General features: G+C 41.2%; 1 protein-coding gene across 1 annotated transcript in view; it reads left to right on the forward strand.

Annotated features, from left to right (window-relative positions):
- Positions 1-16,219, forward strand: part of LOC124774951 (mediator of RNA polymerase II transcription subunit 12) — a 365,571-nt gene that overhangs the window by 161,993 nt on the left and 187,359 nt on the right. The window contains exons 23-25 of the mRNA XM_047249660.1: positions 1,151-1,225; positions 12,358-12,468; positions 12,638-12,765. Coding sequence (XP_047105616.1) covers positions 1,151-1,225; positions 12,358-12,468; positions 12,638-12,765 — 314 coding nt within the window. The remainder of the gene's footprint in view (positions 1-1,150; positions 1,226-12,357; positions 12,469-12,637; positions 12,766-16,219) is intronic.

Consider the following 16,219-nt stretch of genomic DNA (forward strand, 5'->3'; position numbering starts at 1 on the left):
CAATGCAAGGCAGACATGCCTCACCATGACATGGCAGGCAGGTAATGGCCAGCAGACAGCTAGCTTCTACCCAATTGAAGAGATACACGTGTCAGCACCTTGTGATGCTGACGTTGAACTAGCAGGAATCAAGTTACTCATCAGTCAGCCGAGGCTCTAACATCAGCAGCACTGTACTTCTTGTGCTGCAAAAGCATTCCACTGTTGAATGGATGTGCCCAAAGGACTCAGGCCTGGCTCACCTCCATTGCAGTGAGGAGAGGAGACGGCCACATACGGTCGTGATCTGCTACCTGCTGGTATGAGTAACGGTGGCAGGTGCAGAAAGCAGATCACTGGCACTGAGGCACCAAGTTCCACAGGGTGGACTTAGTGTGAGAGGCAGCTGACCCAACCTGGTCTCTGACTCAGGGCTGCAGCTGGTGGTGCCCAGTCATCTTGTTGTGTAGCGTAACCCTGCCATTGTGGTGGCGCTGCTGGACTCTGCCTCAAAATTCACAGCTATTTCTACAGCTCCAGCATGCATTTGTTGCATTATTACCCAGTCACATAGCTCATAACATGTTTCTTAACCATGGTGTGGTGACACCATCCTGCCCACTCTGGCTGTTAACATTGCCCGGTGTGGTTTCACCAAGCACAGCCAGCCCATCTCTCAATCCTTGTGTGTACATGTTGCCATAACATTTATGTTACCACACTGTGCTTACCGACCAGCTGTAGCTAATGCAATGCTCCATGGTGGCATTCTTACAAATTCGTGCAAGTTTTACCTAAGACTAGGTAACAGCACTACAAAACTGCATGGAAAATGAAGACTTGAGCTTCAGTACCTCATTTAACTATCAGCAGTTTTCAGACTGAGCTAGTCAGAAGTGCCTCATAGCTCAACTCAATTGGAAAAATAGTAGAGAGATACTGCTAACAGGTGAAATCCTGAAGTTAGATAAGCTCACTTGGCAAGAGCATTGCCTCAGAAAGGCAAGGATCCAGATGCAAGTCATAGTGTAGTGCACAGTTTTAACCAGTAATAAGTTTTGAATAAGTGAACATATTTGTACAAGAATGACACTATTTAAGAATTTGAAATAAGGAATATTGACACTGAAATGTTTATTACAATAAGTTTTCTTTCCATTTCTTTATGCAGCTCGACACTGTTTTTCATTGGAGGATTTTGTAGTGCATATTGCACTTCCATCTCTTGTCACAGCAAGTAATGAAGGTGAGTAGATGATATTTCACTCATAAACATATATACATTAGAAATGAAAGCAGTGTTTCATGTTCAGGTGGCAGCGTTGATGTTCTGTAAGCTTTCAGAAACAGACATCAAAATTATGACAATTTATTCCTCTGTGTGCCGGCTGCGGTGGCCGTGCGGTTCTAGGCGCTCCAGTCCGGAGCCGCGCTGCTGCTACGGTCGCAGGTTCGAATCCTGCCTCGGGCATGGGTGTGTGTGATGTCCTTAGGTTAGTTAGGTTTAAGTAGTTCTAAGTTCTAGGGGACTAATGACCACAGCAGTTGAGTCCCATAGTGCTCAGAGCCATTTCAACCATATTCTTCTGTGTACTCTTTGAGTTTATTTGTTATGTCTTTACTGTACTCTTTTTCCTTCTCTCTGTCTCCCTTGAGTGCTAACTGAAAGCAGAAGAAAGTTAACAGAAGCACAGGAGATTCAATACAACAATGACATAATTCATTCACTCTAACAACTATGCAGAACCAGCAATTCCACTTCCAGCTCATAAATTGAGAATGGCAAGGAGTTCATGTAATAAAGGATCAACTCCCTTTGGTATTTGGCTGCCCATCTCTGAACCTTTCAAGCAACCACTGAGACATTTAACATTTTGCAGTATTTTTCTAAAGATAGCAAGGCAGTTACATGTAATTAAAGAAGAGAGGATGTATTTTAAACTTAAAGTATAATTTTTCCCAATTATTTTGCATTATGACAAGCAATGGGAAATTAATCACTAAACATATTGTTACTGTCCAGATAACAATCGTTTTAAAATGAGAAATTGTTTAAAAACACAACTCATTCATGACGATTGTAATCTTCATCAATGCCATCATCAGTATCATCATTTGCTTCACATGGACACATCTCAGATGAAGGGAAATATCTAATAACGGAAAATCCAGAATGGAATGTAACAATATTGCAAAAAGGGAAAGAAGGTCTTTAACAAGTCCTGCATGATTGGATTTGGGAGCGGGGCAAAAGGTGAGGCTTTTGGAAAGGACTGATATTTCTGTGGGGCTAAGGCTTCTGGAGGGAAGGTTCATGACTGTGTTGCGGGTCTGTTTAGGTTCTGGACCCACAACACAGTCATGAACCTTCCCTCCAGAAGCCTTAGCCCCACAGAAATATCAGTCCTTTCCAAAAGCCTCACCTTTTACCCCACTCCCAAATTGCATATTGTCTGCCAAAGCAGAGTTACTAAACACAGCCTTTCGAGATGCCTTCACAAAAGAAGACGAAGTAAATATTCCAGAATTCGAATCAAGAACAGCTGCCAACATGAGTAACGTAGAAGTAAATATCCTCGGAGTAGTGAAGCATCTTAAATCACTTAATAAAAGCAAGTCTTCTGATCCAGACTGTATACCAATTACGTTCCTTTTGGAGTATGCTGATGCTTTAGCTCCATACTTAACAATCATATACAACTGTTCGCCCGACGAAAGATCCATTCCTAAAGACTGGAAATTTGCACAGGTCACACCAACATTCCGGAAAGGAAGTAGGAGTAATCCACTAAATTATAGGCCCATATTGTTAACGTCAATATGCAGCAGGATTTTGGAACATATATTGTGTTCAAACATTATGAATTACCTCAAAGAAAATGGTCTATTGGCACACAGTCAACATGGATTCAAAAAACATCATTCCTGTGTAACACAACTAGCTCTTTATTCACATGAAGTTTTGAGTGCTACTGACAATGGATTTCAGATCCATTCCGTATTTCTGGAAGGCTTTTGACACTGTACCACACAAACAGCTCGTAGTGAAATTGCGTGCTTATGGAATATTGTCTCAGTTATGCGACTGGATTTGTGATTTCCTGTCAGAGAAGTTACAGTTTGTAGTAATTGACAGAAAGTCATTGAGTGAAACGGAAGTTATTTCTGGCATTCCCCAAGGTAGTGTTATAGGCCCTTTGCTGTTCCTTATCTATATAAATGATTTGGGAGACAATCTGAGCAGCCATCTTAGGTTGTTTGCAGATGACACTGTTGTTTATCGACCAATAAAGTCATCAGAAGATCAAATCAAATTGCAAAATGATTTAGAAAAGAAATCTGAATGGTGCGAAAATTGGCAGTTGACCCTAAATAACGAAAAGTGTGAGGTCATCCACATGAGTGCTAAAAGGAATTCTTTAAACTTTGGTTACACGATAAATGAGTCTAATCTAAAAGCCATAAATTCAACTAAATACCTAGGTAATACAATTACCAACAACTTAAATTGGAGGGAACACACAGAAAATGTTGTGGGGAAGGCTAACCAAAGACTGCGTTTTACTGGCAGGAAACTTAGAAAATGTAACAGATCTACTAAGGAGACTGCCTACACTGTGCTTGTCCATCCTCTTTTAGAATACTTCTGCACAGTGTGGGATCCTTACCAGAGAGGACTGATGGAGTACATTGAAAAAGTTCAAAGAAGGGCAGCACAATTTGTATTAGGGAAGAGAGTGTCACAGAAATATACAGGATTTGGGCTGGGCATCATTAAAAGAAAGGCATTTTTCATTGCGACGGAATCTTCTCACGAAATTCCAATCCTAAACTTTCTTCTCAGAATACGAGAATATTTTGTTGACACCAACCTACATAGGCTAACCAAAGACTGCGTTTTATTGGCAGGAAACTTAGAAAATGTAACAGATCTACTAAGGAGACTGCCTACACTGTGCTTGTCCATCCTCTTTTAGAATACTGCTGCACAGTGTGGGATCCTTACCAGAGAGGACTGATGGAGTACATCGAAAAAGTTCAAAGAAGGGCAGCACAATTTGTATTAGGGAAGAGAGTGTCACAGAAATATACAGGATTTGGGCTGGGCATCATTAAAAGAAAGGCATTTTTCATTGCGACGGAATCTTCTCACGAAATTCCAATCCTAAACTTTCTTCTCAGAATACGAGAATATTTTGTTGACACCAACCTACATAGGAGAAACGATCACCATGATAAAATAAGGGAAATCAGAGCTTCTACAAAAAGATGTAGGTGTTCGTTCTTTCCGCATGCTATATGAGATTGGAATAGTAGAGAATTTTGAAGGTGGTTCGATGAACCCTCTGCCAGGCACTTAAATGTGATTTACAGAGTATCCATGTAGCTGTAGATGTAGATGCAGGACTTGTTAAAGACCTCCTCTCCTTCTGCCAATCCCTAAAGGGGAAACACTTTTTCGCCACCAAACCTAACAGTCAGACCCAATCAAAGACCAATATTGAACCTTGCCTGACTCAGTTCACTCTTCCATCCAAACTAGATCCACCCCCACTGCCCCCAAACCACCACCTGTTAACTTTCCAGAATTTCTTGACCTCGAACCTAGCCTTATGCACATTCCCCAAATCACTCAACATACAAACTAACCTTACATCCACAGAAAAAAACGCAGATCTCAACCGTATAATCCTACCTGCAGACAATGGCTCCACCACTGTTGTTTTGAACTGCAAGGATTACCTGGCGGAAGGACTCTGCCAGCTGTCAGATACTTCCATCTACAAACCTTGTCACAGTGACCCCATTCCAGTAATCCAGCAGGATCTTCAGTCACTACTCAAATCCTTAGGCCCATCCCAGAACCTCTCTCTGGAGTCCATCTCTCTACTCACCCCTACTACTCCCCGCACTCCTACCTTCTACATGCTTCCTGAAGTCCATAAACCTAGCCACCCATGACACCCCATTGTGGCCAGTTACTATGCCGCCACTTAGAGAATCTCTGCTCTCATAGACTAAACACCTTCAACCTATAACCTGGAACCTAACTTCCTATATAAAAGATACCAACCATTTCCTCCACTGACTCTCCACAGTTCCTGTCCCTTTACCACACGGTGCCCTGCTCATCACGATTGATGCCACCTCCCTGTACACTAACATTCCTAATGCTCATGGCCTTAACTGCTATTGAACACTGTCTTTCCCAAGGCCCAACAGATTCCAACCCAACAACCTCCTTCTTAGTCGCCATGATCAACTATATCCTCACCCACAATTACTTGTTCTTTGAAGGCATTACCAAAAAACAAATCCGGGGTAAACCTTTGGGCACCCGCATGGTACCATCCTATGCCAACCTGTTCCTGTGCCATCTAGAGGAATCCTTCCTAAAAACCCACAATCCTAAACCCCTCACCAGGTTCAGATTCACTGATGAAATCTTTGCTATTTGGACCGAAGGTGAAGACACCCTGTCCACATTCCTCCAGAACCTCAACAACTTCTCCCTCATTTGCTTCGCCTGTTCCTACTCAACCCACCACGCCACCTTCCTTCAAAGATGGCTACATCAATACCCCCGTCCATATCAAACCTACTAACCACCAGCAATATCTCCACTTCGACAGCTGCCACCCGTTCCATACCCAGAAGTCCCTTCTGTACAGCCCCATGGTCATCACATCTGCAGTGATGAGCAGCCCTCTCGAAATATACTGAGGTCTTACTGAAGCCTTCGCTGACCATAATTATCCTCCCAACCTTGTACAAAAACAAATCTCCTGTGCCTTATCTTTCCAGTCCCCCACCACCCCCCAAAGTCCCACTGTCCGGCCACAGAGCAGCATTCCCATCATAACTCAGTACCACTCAGGACTGAAGCAACTGAATTACATTCTCCGCCAGGGTTTGAATTACCTCTCGTCATGCCCTGAAATGAGAAATGTACTTCCCACCCATCCCACAGTGGTATTTCTCTGTTCACCGAACCTACACAATATACTCGTCCATCCTTACACAACCCCTGCACCCATTCCTTTACCTCATGGCTCATACCCCTGTAATAGATCTAGATGCAAGACCGATCCCATACATCCTCCCACTACCACCTACTCCAGTGCGGTCACTAACATCATGTGAAACCAGTCATGTGGCCTACAAGCTAAGCTGCAACCACTGTGCTACATTCTATGTCGGCATGACAGTCAACAAGCTGTCTGTCCACTTGAATGGCCACCGACAAACTATGGCCGAGAAACAAGTGGACCAGCCTGTTGCTGACCACGCTGCAAAACATGATATCCTTCATTTCAGTGACTGCTTCACAGCCTGTACCATCTGTATCCTTCCCACCATCATTAGCTTTTCTGAATTCTGCAGGTGGGAACTTTTGCTGCAATACGTCCTACATTCCCGTAACCATCCTGGCCTCAACATTTGTTAGTCACTGCCCTCACCCCATCCAGCCCCTTCCCTGTTCCAATTCCAGCACTACACAGCTGTCATTCCTCCACCACACCCAGTCTTTTTATTTCTCTCCTTTTCTGCTACTTCCGCTCCTGCCCCCCCTCCCCCCCCCCCACCTCCTCCCCAACTCTCCCCTGCCCTCTGTCTATCCTACAGCACTTTACTCTCCACCACCCTCACCATACTATCCCTCCCCCTCCCCGCCGCAGCCTCCTCCTTACCACCACCCAGTCGCCACTCCCATCATGCCCTCTCTCCTCCAGCCTACTCCTCGTCCCCACCCCACCCCATCCCATTGCCATTCCCATCATGCAATGCACAGGTGCTGCTGATTACAGTGTGGCCTCAGTTGCCTGAGACTGCAGTCGTATGTGTGAGTTGCGTTTGTGTGAGTGTGTATGTGCGTGTTTGTCATCGAATTTTGACAAAGGCCTTACTTGCCGAAAGCTATATGTGTGACAGTCTTTTTTTGTGCCTACTTGCAACTCAGCATCTCCACTATATGATGAGTAGCATTTTTCATTTTCATTAAGTGCAATATCTGTAATAGATAGATGGTAGGAATTTCAAGAGATCCAACATTTCTTCTTCTTTGTGCCAATAAGTCTCCGATTATAATACAATTAAGTGTGTGCCACAGGTAAGAATTGCCTTGGTCAGCTCTATTTTTTTCTCCCAGATTCATTTGATTAGATGTGAAAAAGTAGAGCATAAGTGATTTTTTCAGGCATTCCTGATGGATCTGTTGCAAATACACTTCTCGGGTTTGCTGCAGAATTGTTTTATGTAAATCCCACAATATTTCATTGATACGGCTGGTTGACATCTTCAGGTGGCGGTAGTTGCTGCTGTCACTGCTGCAAGATTCGACTGATGATAATAGCACGGGAGCACCGCTTTCTTCCAACTTCAAGTGTCATCCTGCACATGCGTATTGCCTCTCCTGACCTGATAAATTTCAGTGCCCCCATGCGATTATATCAGTCACATATTGCAGGAGTGACAGCAGCTACTGCCACCACCTGAAGATGACAAGCAGTTGTATCGATGAAATATTGTGGGATTTACCCACTATGATCCAGAGACAAACACGAGAAGTTTATTTGCAAATGCTGTAGAACATAGTTTTTAAAGTGAAACCAAATTCACTGAATCTGAAGTCATTTTGTTTCTCCATCTGTATTTCTTAGTTCAGGCAATATTATTTTTGAATTCTTTTATTGGCCGATCTAAAATCATCTTGCTTCATTGGGTAAGCAATAAAAGCAATTCTTCCATGAGCTCGCTGAGACAGTAGATAGTAAATTTAGCTTTTCATGGCAGCTTCAGTATTTCTGTGGTGCAAGTTATTTTCCAAGCAAGAACGATCAGAAATAAGAAACTTACAAACTAACCTCATCCACAAGAGGCATGCATGTATGTTTCTATTCAATCCATACATGAATTGCAAGATGCAATGGTGTGTTTTGTTGATGGAATTCAGCTCTACGAGCTTTGTTAGAAAGAAGCTATCTCTTTGAGATGTATGGATGGTTGGGTTTAATCACAAATATGTCGTAAAAATTTCCCATTAAACAGATCATGACAAACAAATTTGAAGTTGCATAAATTGTGATTATACTATCCAACTGGGGCTGTAGGCATTGAAAATTGAGATACTTTTTGTATTTTGAATCATAAAATGTAACATTTATAAACTTTTTCCTCCTTGTAAAAAAAATGCCTTTCAGCCTCCTGTACATGCAGTTCATGCTCAGATTTTATTTTTGCTTCCTCTGCCTCATTGGATGAAATTTCATACTCTACTCATGTGTTTCGTGCACGCACCACATTTCTGGCAAGACCCCTTGATTACTGAATGAAGGATGAGGTCCATTGTAGAACATTTTTCTATACATTTGTTCCTTCTCGTGCTTAATATTTCTACTTAATAATGTTCCACATACAGTCCATGTTGTTCACTTACTTTATATTCTTAATGTTCTGATTTGTAGCAAGACAGTTCCAATGAGGATTGTTAAGTCAAGTGTAGTGACTGGTGTGACATAAAAGAATGTATTGCATCACAGGAAAGTTCCCTCATGAAAACTAACAAATATGAGACAAAGTTTCCTTCAGGAGGGGAATTATACAGAGTATTTCGAAGTCTTTGCATCAAATTTCTATGTGTGATAGATCACGTCATGGGAAACTACTTAGAGACAAAATGTTTGATGACACTTCCTTGCAATGTTCAGAGTCCTTTTGTATTGCTTATGCCCTTGCCTATAATCCAGTCATCTGCTCCATATGAAAGATGGTAGGCCCAGAAAAATTGAAGTTGCTGATTCTCTTATAAAATATCTTTCTTCACTTAGAGACACTCTTTTTTAAGCTTATCTTTTTGAAAATCACTCCTGTCAATTTACTGGTGGGGATAGTATGCAGTGCACCTGGTTAGTAGACCCTGCTGGTTCAGTGAAATCTCAGGTCCCAAGGCCAGCAAATACTAAAGGATGCCTAGCATCACCAGGAAGAAGTGTCAGTGAACATGTCTCGAGAGAAAAAGGTTGTTCAATGTGACGTGATCTACACTGTTTGATCAAAAGTATCCGGACACCCCCAAAAACATACGTTCTTCATATTAGGTACATTGTGCTGCCACCTAATGCCAGGTATTCCATATCAGCGACATCAGTAGTCATTAAACATAGTGAGAGAGCAGAATGAGGTGCTCTGCGGAACTCATGGACTTAGAACGTGGTCAGTTGATTGGGTGTCACTTGTGTCATATGGCTGTACGCGAGATTTCCACAGTGCTAAACATCCCTAGGTCCACTGTTTCCGATGTGATAGTGAGGTGGACACATGAAGGTACATGTGCCGCACAAAAGTGTACAGGCCGATCTTGTCTGTTGACTGAGAGAGACCGCCAACAGTTGAGGATCATAATGTGTAAAAGGCAGAAATCTGTCCAGACCATCACACAGGAATTCCAAACTGCACTGGATCCATGGCAAGTACTATGACAGTTAGGCAGGAGGTGAGAAAACTTGGATTTCATGGTCGAGTAGCTGCTCATAAGTTACACATTACGCTGGTAATTGCCAAATGACGCCTCGCTTGGTGTAAGGGACGTAGACATTGGACGACTCAACAGTGGAAAAACGTGTGGAGTGACGATTCACGGTACACAATGTGGTGTGGGTATAGCGAATGCCCGGTGAACATCATCTGGCAGCTTCTGTAGAGCCAACAGTAAAATTCGGAGGCAATGGTGTTATACTCATGCAAATGCATCTCCCACACACATGGCCACAGTCCAAGACCTTGGCTGCCAGAGATTGTGGCCACATATCTGTGAGTTGCATTTGTGTGTGTGTGTGTGTGTGTGTGTGTGTGTGTGTGTGTGTGTTTGTTTGTTTGTTTGTGTTGTCTAATTCTGATGAAGGCCTGTCGGCCGAAAGCTTTGTTTGACAGTCCTTTTGTTGTACCTTTCTGCAACTCAGCATCTCGGCTATATGGTGAGTAGCAACTATCCTTTTCATAATGTTGTCATTAATTTTTTTTCTTATCTGTTTTCCTTCTTACTTTTGGACAAATATTTCAATAAACATTTGACTTTACTTTTTCAATTTTTTAATTGTGAAGAAATGCAGATCATACGCTGAAAAATAATTGTAAGAACATGCCTTCCCCTTTCTGATGTGTATGATTTACCTCCATTATGACTCTTTTTTTTTTCTCTTTACTCCTTCTAAAATTCAACCTTTTTTCCATTTGTGCATTTTCTGTTCTCATTTCACCCATCTACATGGGCAAGATCGTTAATGATTGCTACTGCAGTGGTGTTCGGACTGGAGATTGCTGGGTCAAACACCAGTAGTGCAAGAAATTTTAATTGCTAGTATTTTCCGGGCAGGTAGAGGAGAAGAACCAGTTATAAAGTCTCTTGATGTGGTTGGGGTTCTTAGGAAAAAGCTAAAGGATATTTAATATAATGTTGGTGACGTGTACATTGTGCATGCTTGTAAATGCAGCTTACGTGTACACCAATGATAATCAAAGTTGCTGCATGGGCAAAAATATTAGTAAAAGCGGGTACAGTTTTGCTTGCAATGGTTTAATTGTGTTATCCAAACTCACGACTAGCACAAAAACAGTCAGAAGTAGCATGAAACTATTACTGTTATTGACAGATAAATTAATTGTTGGTAAGATGTAAGGATTTCTCCTCGTGATAAATAATTTCATTTATATCACACTGGCTTCAGTTTGGTTAAGCATTTTCTTGACAGTAATAAATTTGATTGTGGACTCAAAGATATCATGAAGCAAACCTAAGCCTTGTCGCCTACTGCAGTTAAATTTATCTGTGCAATTCTGTAAAAATTCTGAAAAATGAATTTTGCAAATATTAATGCTTGAAAATTATCATCAGTACTCAAATTATTTGTTATGTTAATTTCAGGGTGAAGCCCAATATTTAATATTTTAATTAAATTCCATGTATTAGCCGCCTGTGCACCATTCCCTACAACAACAACAGAGCAGGATGGGCAATCTTCTACAAAACTCACTTTAAATAATTATTTTCGCGTAAATATTTCTGCAGGGAGAGAGAGGTTTTGAACGAGAACAGGAGAAATCCACGTTTTACCATAAGTACATCAAATACCTAGTGCATCAGAATAGCTAAGTGACTAAATGCTTCAACAGCAGAGATAAAAGTAATATTAGATCATTGAACCAAGTCTTTTTAACCTCAATGAGATAGGATCTCCAAGGTTACATAGAATGTCTTTACATTTTATAGTTGTTCTTTGATACTAAAATGCATATTTTATTAACATTTTTAACACAAAATATATCATAATAATTATCTACTGTACCTCTCCTTCCCTCTTTCCTGATGAGGCAACAGTTTGTTGCGAAAGCTTGAATTTTGTGTGTATGTTTGTGTTTGTTTGTGTGTCTGTCGACCTGCCAGCACTTTCATTTGGTAAGTCACATCATCTTTGTTTTTAGATATATTTTTCCTACGTGGAATGTTTCCCTCTATTATAATTATCTACTGTATTTTATAGACAGAAATACACTCAGTTGTGACCTTTCTTTACTTTCCACATTTACATGTCTGGCACAGATTTAGTTTAATTTTTATAGAGTTTTCCAGGAGATGTCACACAATGTCCTAGAAAAATTTCCTGTCCATTTGTGTTCTTCATATGAGTGAGGAAACAGCAGCTTTCTCCTGCCCTATCAGTTCTATATTATGCATATGGCTATATCTTGTGGAGTTTTGAATCTCCATTGTTGTCTTGCATTATTTTCTGTGCATATTCACCTATAACATACTGACTGACAAAATCAAATTAGTAGTAGTACTTTGAAGTTGAATTTCAGATGTTTACCCATTGCTTCCACATAATTGTTTCCCACAATATGTGTGTCTCCTGATTCAGATCTTGGAAGGAAGTAAATTCCAAATTTTATGTACCAGTGTCATTGTGGCTATTAGAGACAAAGCACCAGTACTGTTCATTGAGATCAGGGCAAGAAATCAGTCATGAAAGGATCACCTTGGCATTCGTGTCAAATGAGTAAGTAAGCCACAGGGAACCTAAAGCAAGGTAGCCAAATGGAAACTGGAACCCATTCCTCCTGAATGATTCCCATGTCTTAGCTACTGCATCACTCTTTGCAGTCACAATACTTGCCTTTTACCCAATGTCCAAATGACTTCAAAATAAGTCTGTGATAAAAAATTTGTAGTTCCAATTTTGTGCTATTATCTGGATTATTCATATTCTTTAGTTTGCCTTTGAAATAGTGATTGTAAACTTTTATATTAAAATATTCTTGCCAAAAGAAATAGTTGTGGATGACGACCTTCTAACATATTGCTGTCTTTTTGATATGTTTAAGGTCATGGTGAAGCTGATGTTGGAGCAGAAGCTTGCGCTCGACTAACATGTCACTTGCTTTTGCGACTCTTCAAGACTGTCGAATGCCCGCAGCCATCTTTGTATTCAGTTGGTTAGTAATATTTAAAAAAGCCCCATTCAATCCTCACTAAACTGAACACTTGTAGATTTCTAATTGTCATATGTAAGTACTTGCATCTTATGTATATTCTCTTTCTTGGATAGGTTGTAACTGTCATTTTCATATGTTTGTGATTACTTCAGTTTTGTGAACATTTTAGGAACATCACCACACCCAATGCCACCATCTGGCGGTATAGGTTACAATATTCACCTGAGCTGTGACAGGCATCTGTTGGCTGCTGCACACAATAATATACATGTCGGTCCTGTGCTTGCTGTACTTAAAGTGAGTCACATTACAACATTGTAGAAATAAGATGCTGTAATTTCAGTTTTTCTAAATCCTCCTCTATCTTTTTTGTTGACATTTATTTTCAGATGTATTATTTAGTTATATCAGATTGAGTAGACATGAGGCTCACGTTCTGTAAGTCAAAAGAAAATGATTATGCAATTATAGAGACTTATTTGTTAAATAATGATTATTTATTTCCCTATATCTTTCTTAAACTGATTCTACTCATATGAATACATTTTAGTTACAACACATCAGTATTTTCCCTCAGAACAAACTAAGTAATTTTTGGTTGTCATGGCATCTAATGACAGAAGTTTTGGCAGCTATCGTTTTTCTGGCGTAAGTAATTTAGGAACAAAGGTAAAACTCACTGAATATTGGAAGTGTTGAATCATCAGCAGGTACCTGAACAAGACTAGGTTTTGGACAAATTCTTTTTCAGGTAGAGTACACACACACACACACACAAACACTCTCTCTCTCTCTCTCTCTCTCTCTCTCTCTCTCTCTCTCTCTCTCTGCAGACTGAATATACAATTCCAGGACTGTAGATCTGCAGCTTCGCTGTGGTAAGAGGCTGTCTCAGGGGAAGTAGGAGAGGGGAGGAAGGAAATAAGGAATGAAATGGGAGGGAGGGTTGGAGAAACGTGTGTAATGGCATGGAGGGAGGCAGCAGGTGCATGGGGTAGGAATGCAGGAATGTCATGCAGCACATACAGTGATAAGCATGTGTGACAGGCACAGGCACCAGTGATTTTGGGCAGCACACAGCGAAGATGTTGTGGAGAAGGTGATTGGCAGAGGGTGACGGAACAAAGAGAGACTGCTGAGAAGAGTGTGTGGGTGCAGGATGAGTGAAGTTTGGGTCCTGGGGCAGGCTGGAAGGGTGTGTGAAGCACAGGGCTAGCGGAGATTGAGGACAGGACAAGTATGGGAGCAAGAAAGTGTTACAGGGAAACATCCATAACCTAGTTCCAAAAAATTGGTGTTTGGGGGGAGAAGGATCGAGATGGCACAGTTTGTAAAGCAGCCATTGAAGTTGAGCATATGGGGTGTGTGTGTGTGTGTGTGTGTGTGTGTGTGTGTGTGTGTGTGTGTGTGTGTGTGTGTGTGTGTGTGTGTGTGGGCGGCGGGGTTCTTGGATCCGGACAGAGGTTTAAGTATGTGTGAGAATATGACACGGGAAACCTGTCTATGGAATGTGTTTGGGGATAACGTCTGTCTGTGAAAACCTTAGTAAGATCTCTAGCGTACTGGGCAAGGCATTTCTCATCATTGTAGACAAACTGCCCAAGCTTGGGTAGGCAATATGAGAGTGATTATTTGGTATGGAAGGGATGACAGCTATCAAAAAGCAGGTACTGTTGGCGGTTAGGGAGCTTGATACGGACAGATGTATGGATGGAGCCATCAGAGAAGTGGGGGTCAATGTCCAGGAAGGTGGCATATTGGGCTGAGAAGGACAAAGTAGAGCAGATGAAGAGATGGTATTGAGGCTATGGAAGAATGAGGATATGGTGTCTCGTCCCTGGGTCTGTATCATCCAAATATCACCAGTGAGCCTGTGCCAAAAAAGAGGTTTGACATTTTGCGTGGCTAAGAAGGTTTTCTCTAAATGCCCATAAACAAGCTTGGCATAGAAGGGAGCCGTGCAAGTGCCCATGGCTGTGCCACAAATTTATTTGTTTATCCTTCCCTCAAAGGAAAAGTAGTTATGTGTGAGGATTTTGCTAGCTAGGTGTATACGAAATAAGGTGATGGGTTGAGATGTGGAAGGACATTGGAAGAGATAGTGTTCAATAGCAACAAGGCTGTGGGCATGGTGGATGTCTGGGTGTACAGAGGTGGCATCAACAGTGATGAGCAGGGATCCAGGTGGAATGAGTTGGGAATGATTAGAGCTACTGAAGAAAGGGGCTTGTGTCTTTAATACATGAGGCCAGGTTGCATGCAGATTGTTGAAGGCGTTAGTCAACAAGGGCAGAAACTCTTTGGGTAGGAGTACAACAACCAGCTACAGTGGAGTGTCCAGGATTGATGAGTTGATGGATTTTGCAAAGCATGTAGAAGGTAGGTGCATGAGCAGACTTTGGGGTGAAGAAGGAGATGGATTTGAGGGAGAGATTCTGGCATGAACGTAAGGAGTTGAGTGGAGATTGGAGGCTGTGCTGGACCTCTAGGATGAAATCACAATGGCAGGGCTTATTGGTTGAATATTCAGACAGCAGTGGGTACCTTCTGCCAATTAATCACTGTGGTTCATCACAATAATGGTGGCACCTTTGTCTGCGGGGAGGGTGATTGAATGATGGACCGTCTTTAGATTATGGATTGTTGTTCTGTCCTCCGTTTGGGGGTTTATGTTCGAGGAAAGGGAACTGGGAAAGGTGGGCGAGGCCAAGTTGAAAACAAGGAATTCTTGAAAAGTAGCCAAGGATGGTTTACAACTGAGTGTGGGAGAGTTGTGGTTGGATGGTGATATTAACTGGAAGGGGCAGAGTTCAGCGTTGCAATTTGGTTGGCTTTGATTGTAGGGCTTGGTGCAAAAAAGTGTTTCCGTTGCAGGACTCAAGAGAAGGAGAGTACAACTGTATAATTTTATTTCGTAACTATTTTCTTACAAATAAGAATTTCCAGCTAATTTATTAATTACTAATATAACATTGCTTACCATCAGATTATTGGTATATTAACTGCTTATTAATTAAGATCCTAATGCTTTCTAATATGCCCTGTACTTTTAAATGGATACTCCAAGGTTTACAATACAGCCGGAAAACAGAAGGTCTTAATCAGGCTAAAGAGTTGAAATCTAACATTGTGTAGTCGTCAATCCCAAGACTGGTTTGATGCAGCTCTCCATGGTAAACTATTCTGTAAAAGCCTCATCATCTCTGCACAACTACTGCAGCATAAATCCATTTGAATTTATGTAATATATGCATCCTTGGTCTCCATCCACAATTTTTGCTTCCCACAATTCTCTCCACTACCAAATTAATTATTCCTTGATATCCCAAGGTGTGTCCTATCAACTAATTCCTTCTTTTATTCAAGTTGTGTCATCAATTTCATTTTTCCACAATATGGTTCAGTTTCTCTTCATTAGTTACTTGATCTACCCATCTAATCTTCAGCATTATTCTACAGCACCATATTTCAAAAGCTTCTATTCTTTTATTGTCTGAACCATTTATCATCCCTGTTTCACATCCATACAAGGTTAAACTTAAGCTAAATATTTTATTGCTATTAAATTCCTCATTTTCATAAATGTTTATCTTCCCATAGCCAATCTGCATTTTAAATTCTCTCTACTTCAGCCATCATCAGTTATTTTTCTGCCCAAATAGCACAACTCATCTACTACTTTTAGTGTCTCATTTCCTACTCCTAATTCCATCAGCGTAACATCATTTAATTCACTGCATTTCATTATCTT

The sequence above is a fragment of the Schistocerca piceifrons genome, chromosome 2 (genome assembly GCF_021461385.2).
Source record: "Schistocerca piceifrons isolate TAMUIC-IGC-003096 chromosome 2, iqSchPice1.1, whole genome shotgun sequence".
Classification (NCBI taxonomy): domain Eukaryota; kingdom Metazoa; phylum Arthropoda; class Insecta; order Orthoptera; family Acrididae; genus Schistocerca; species Schistocerca piceifrons.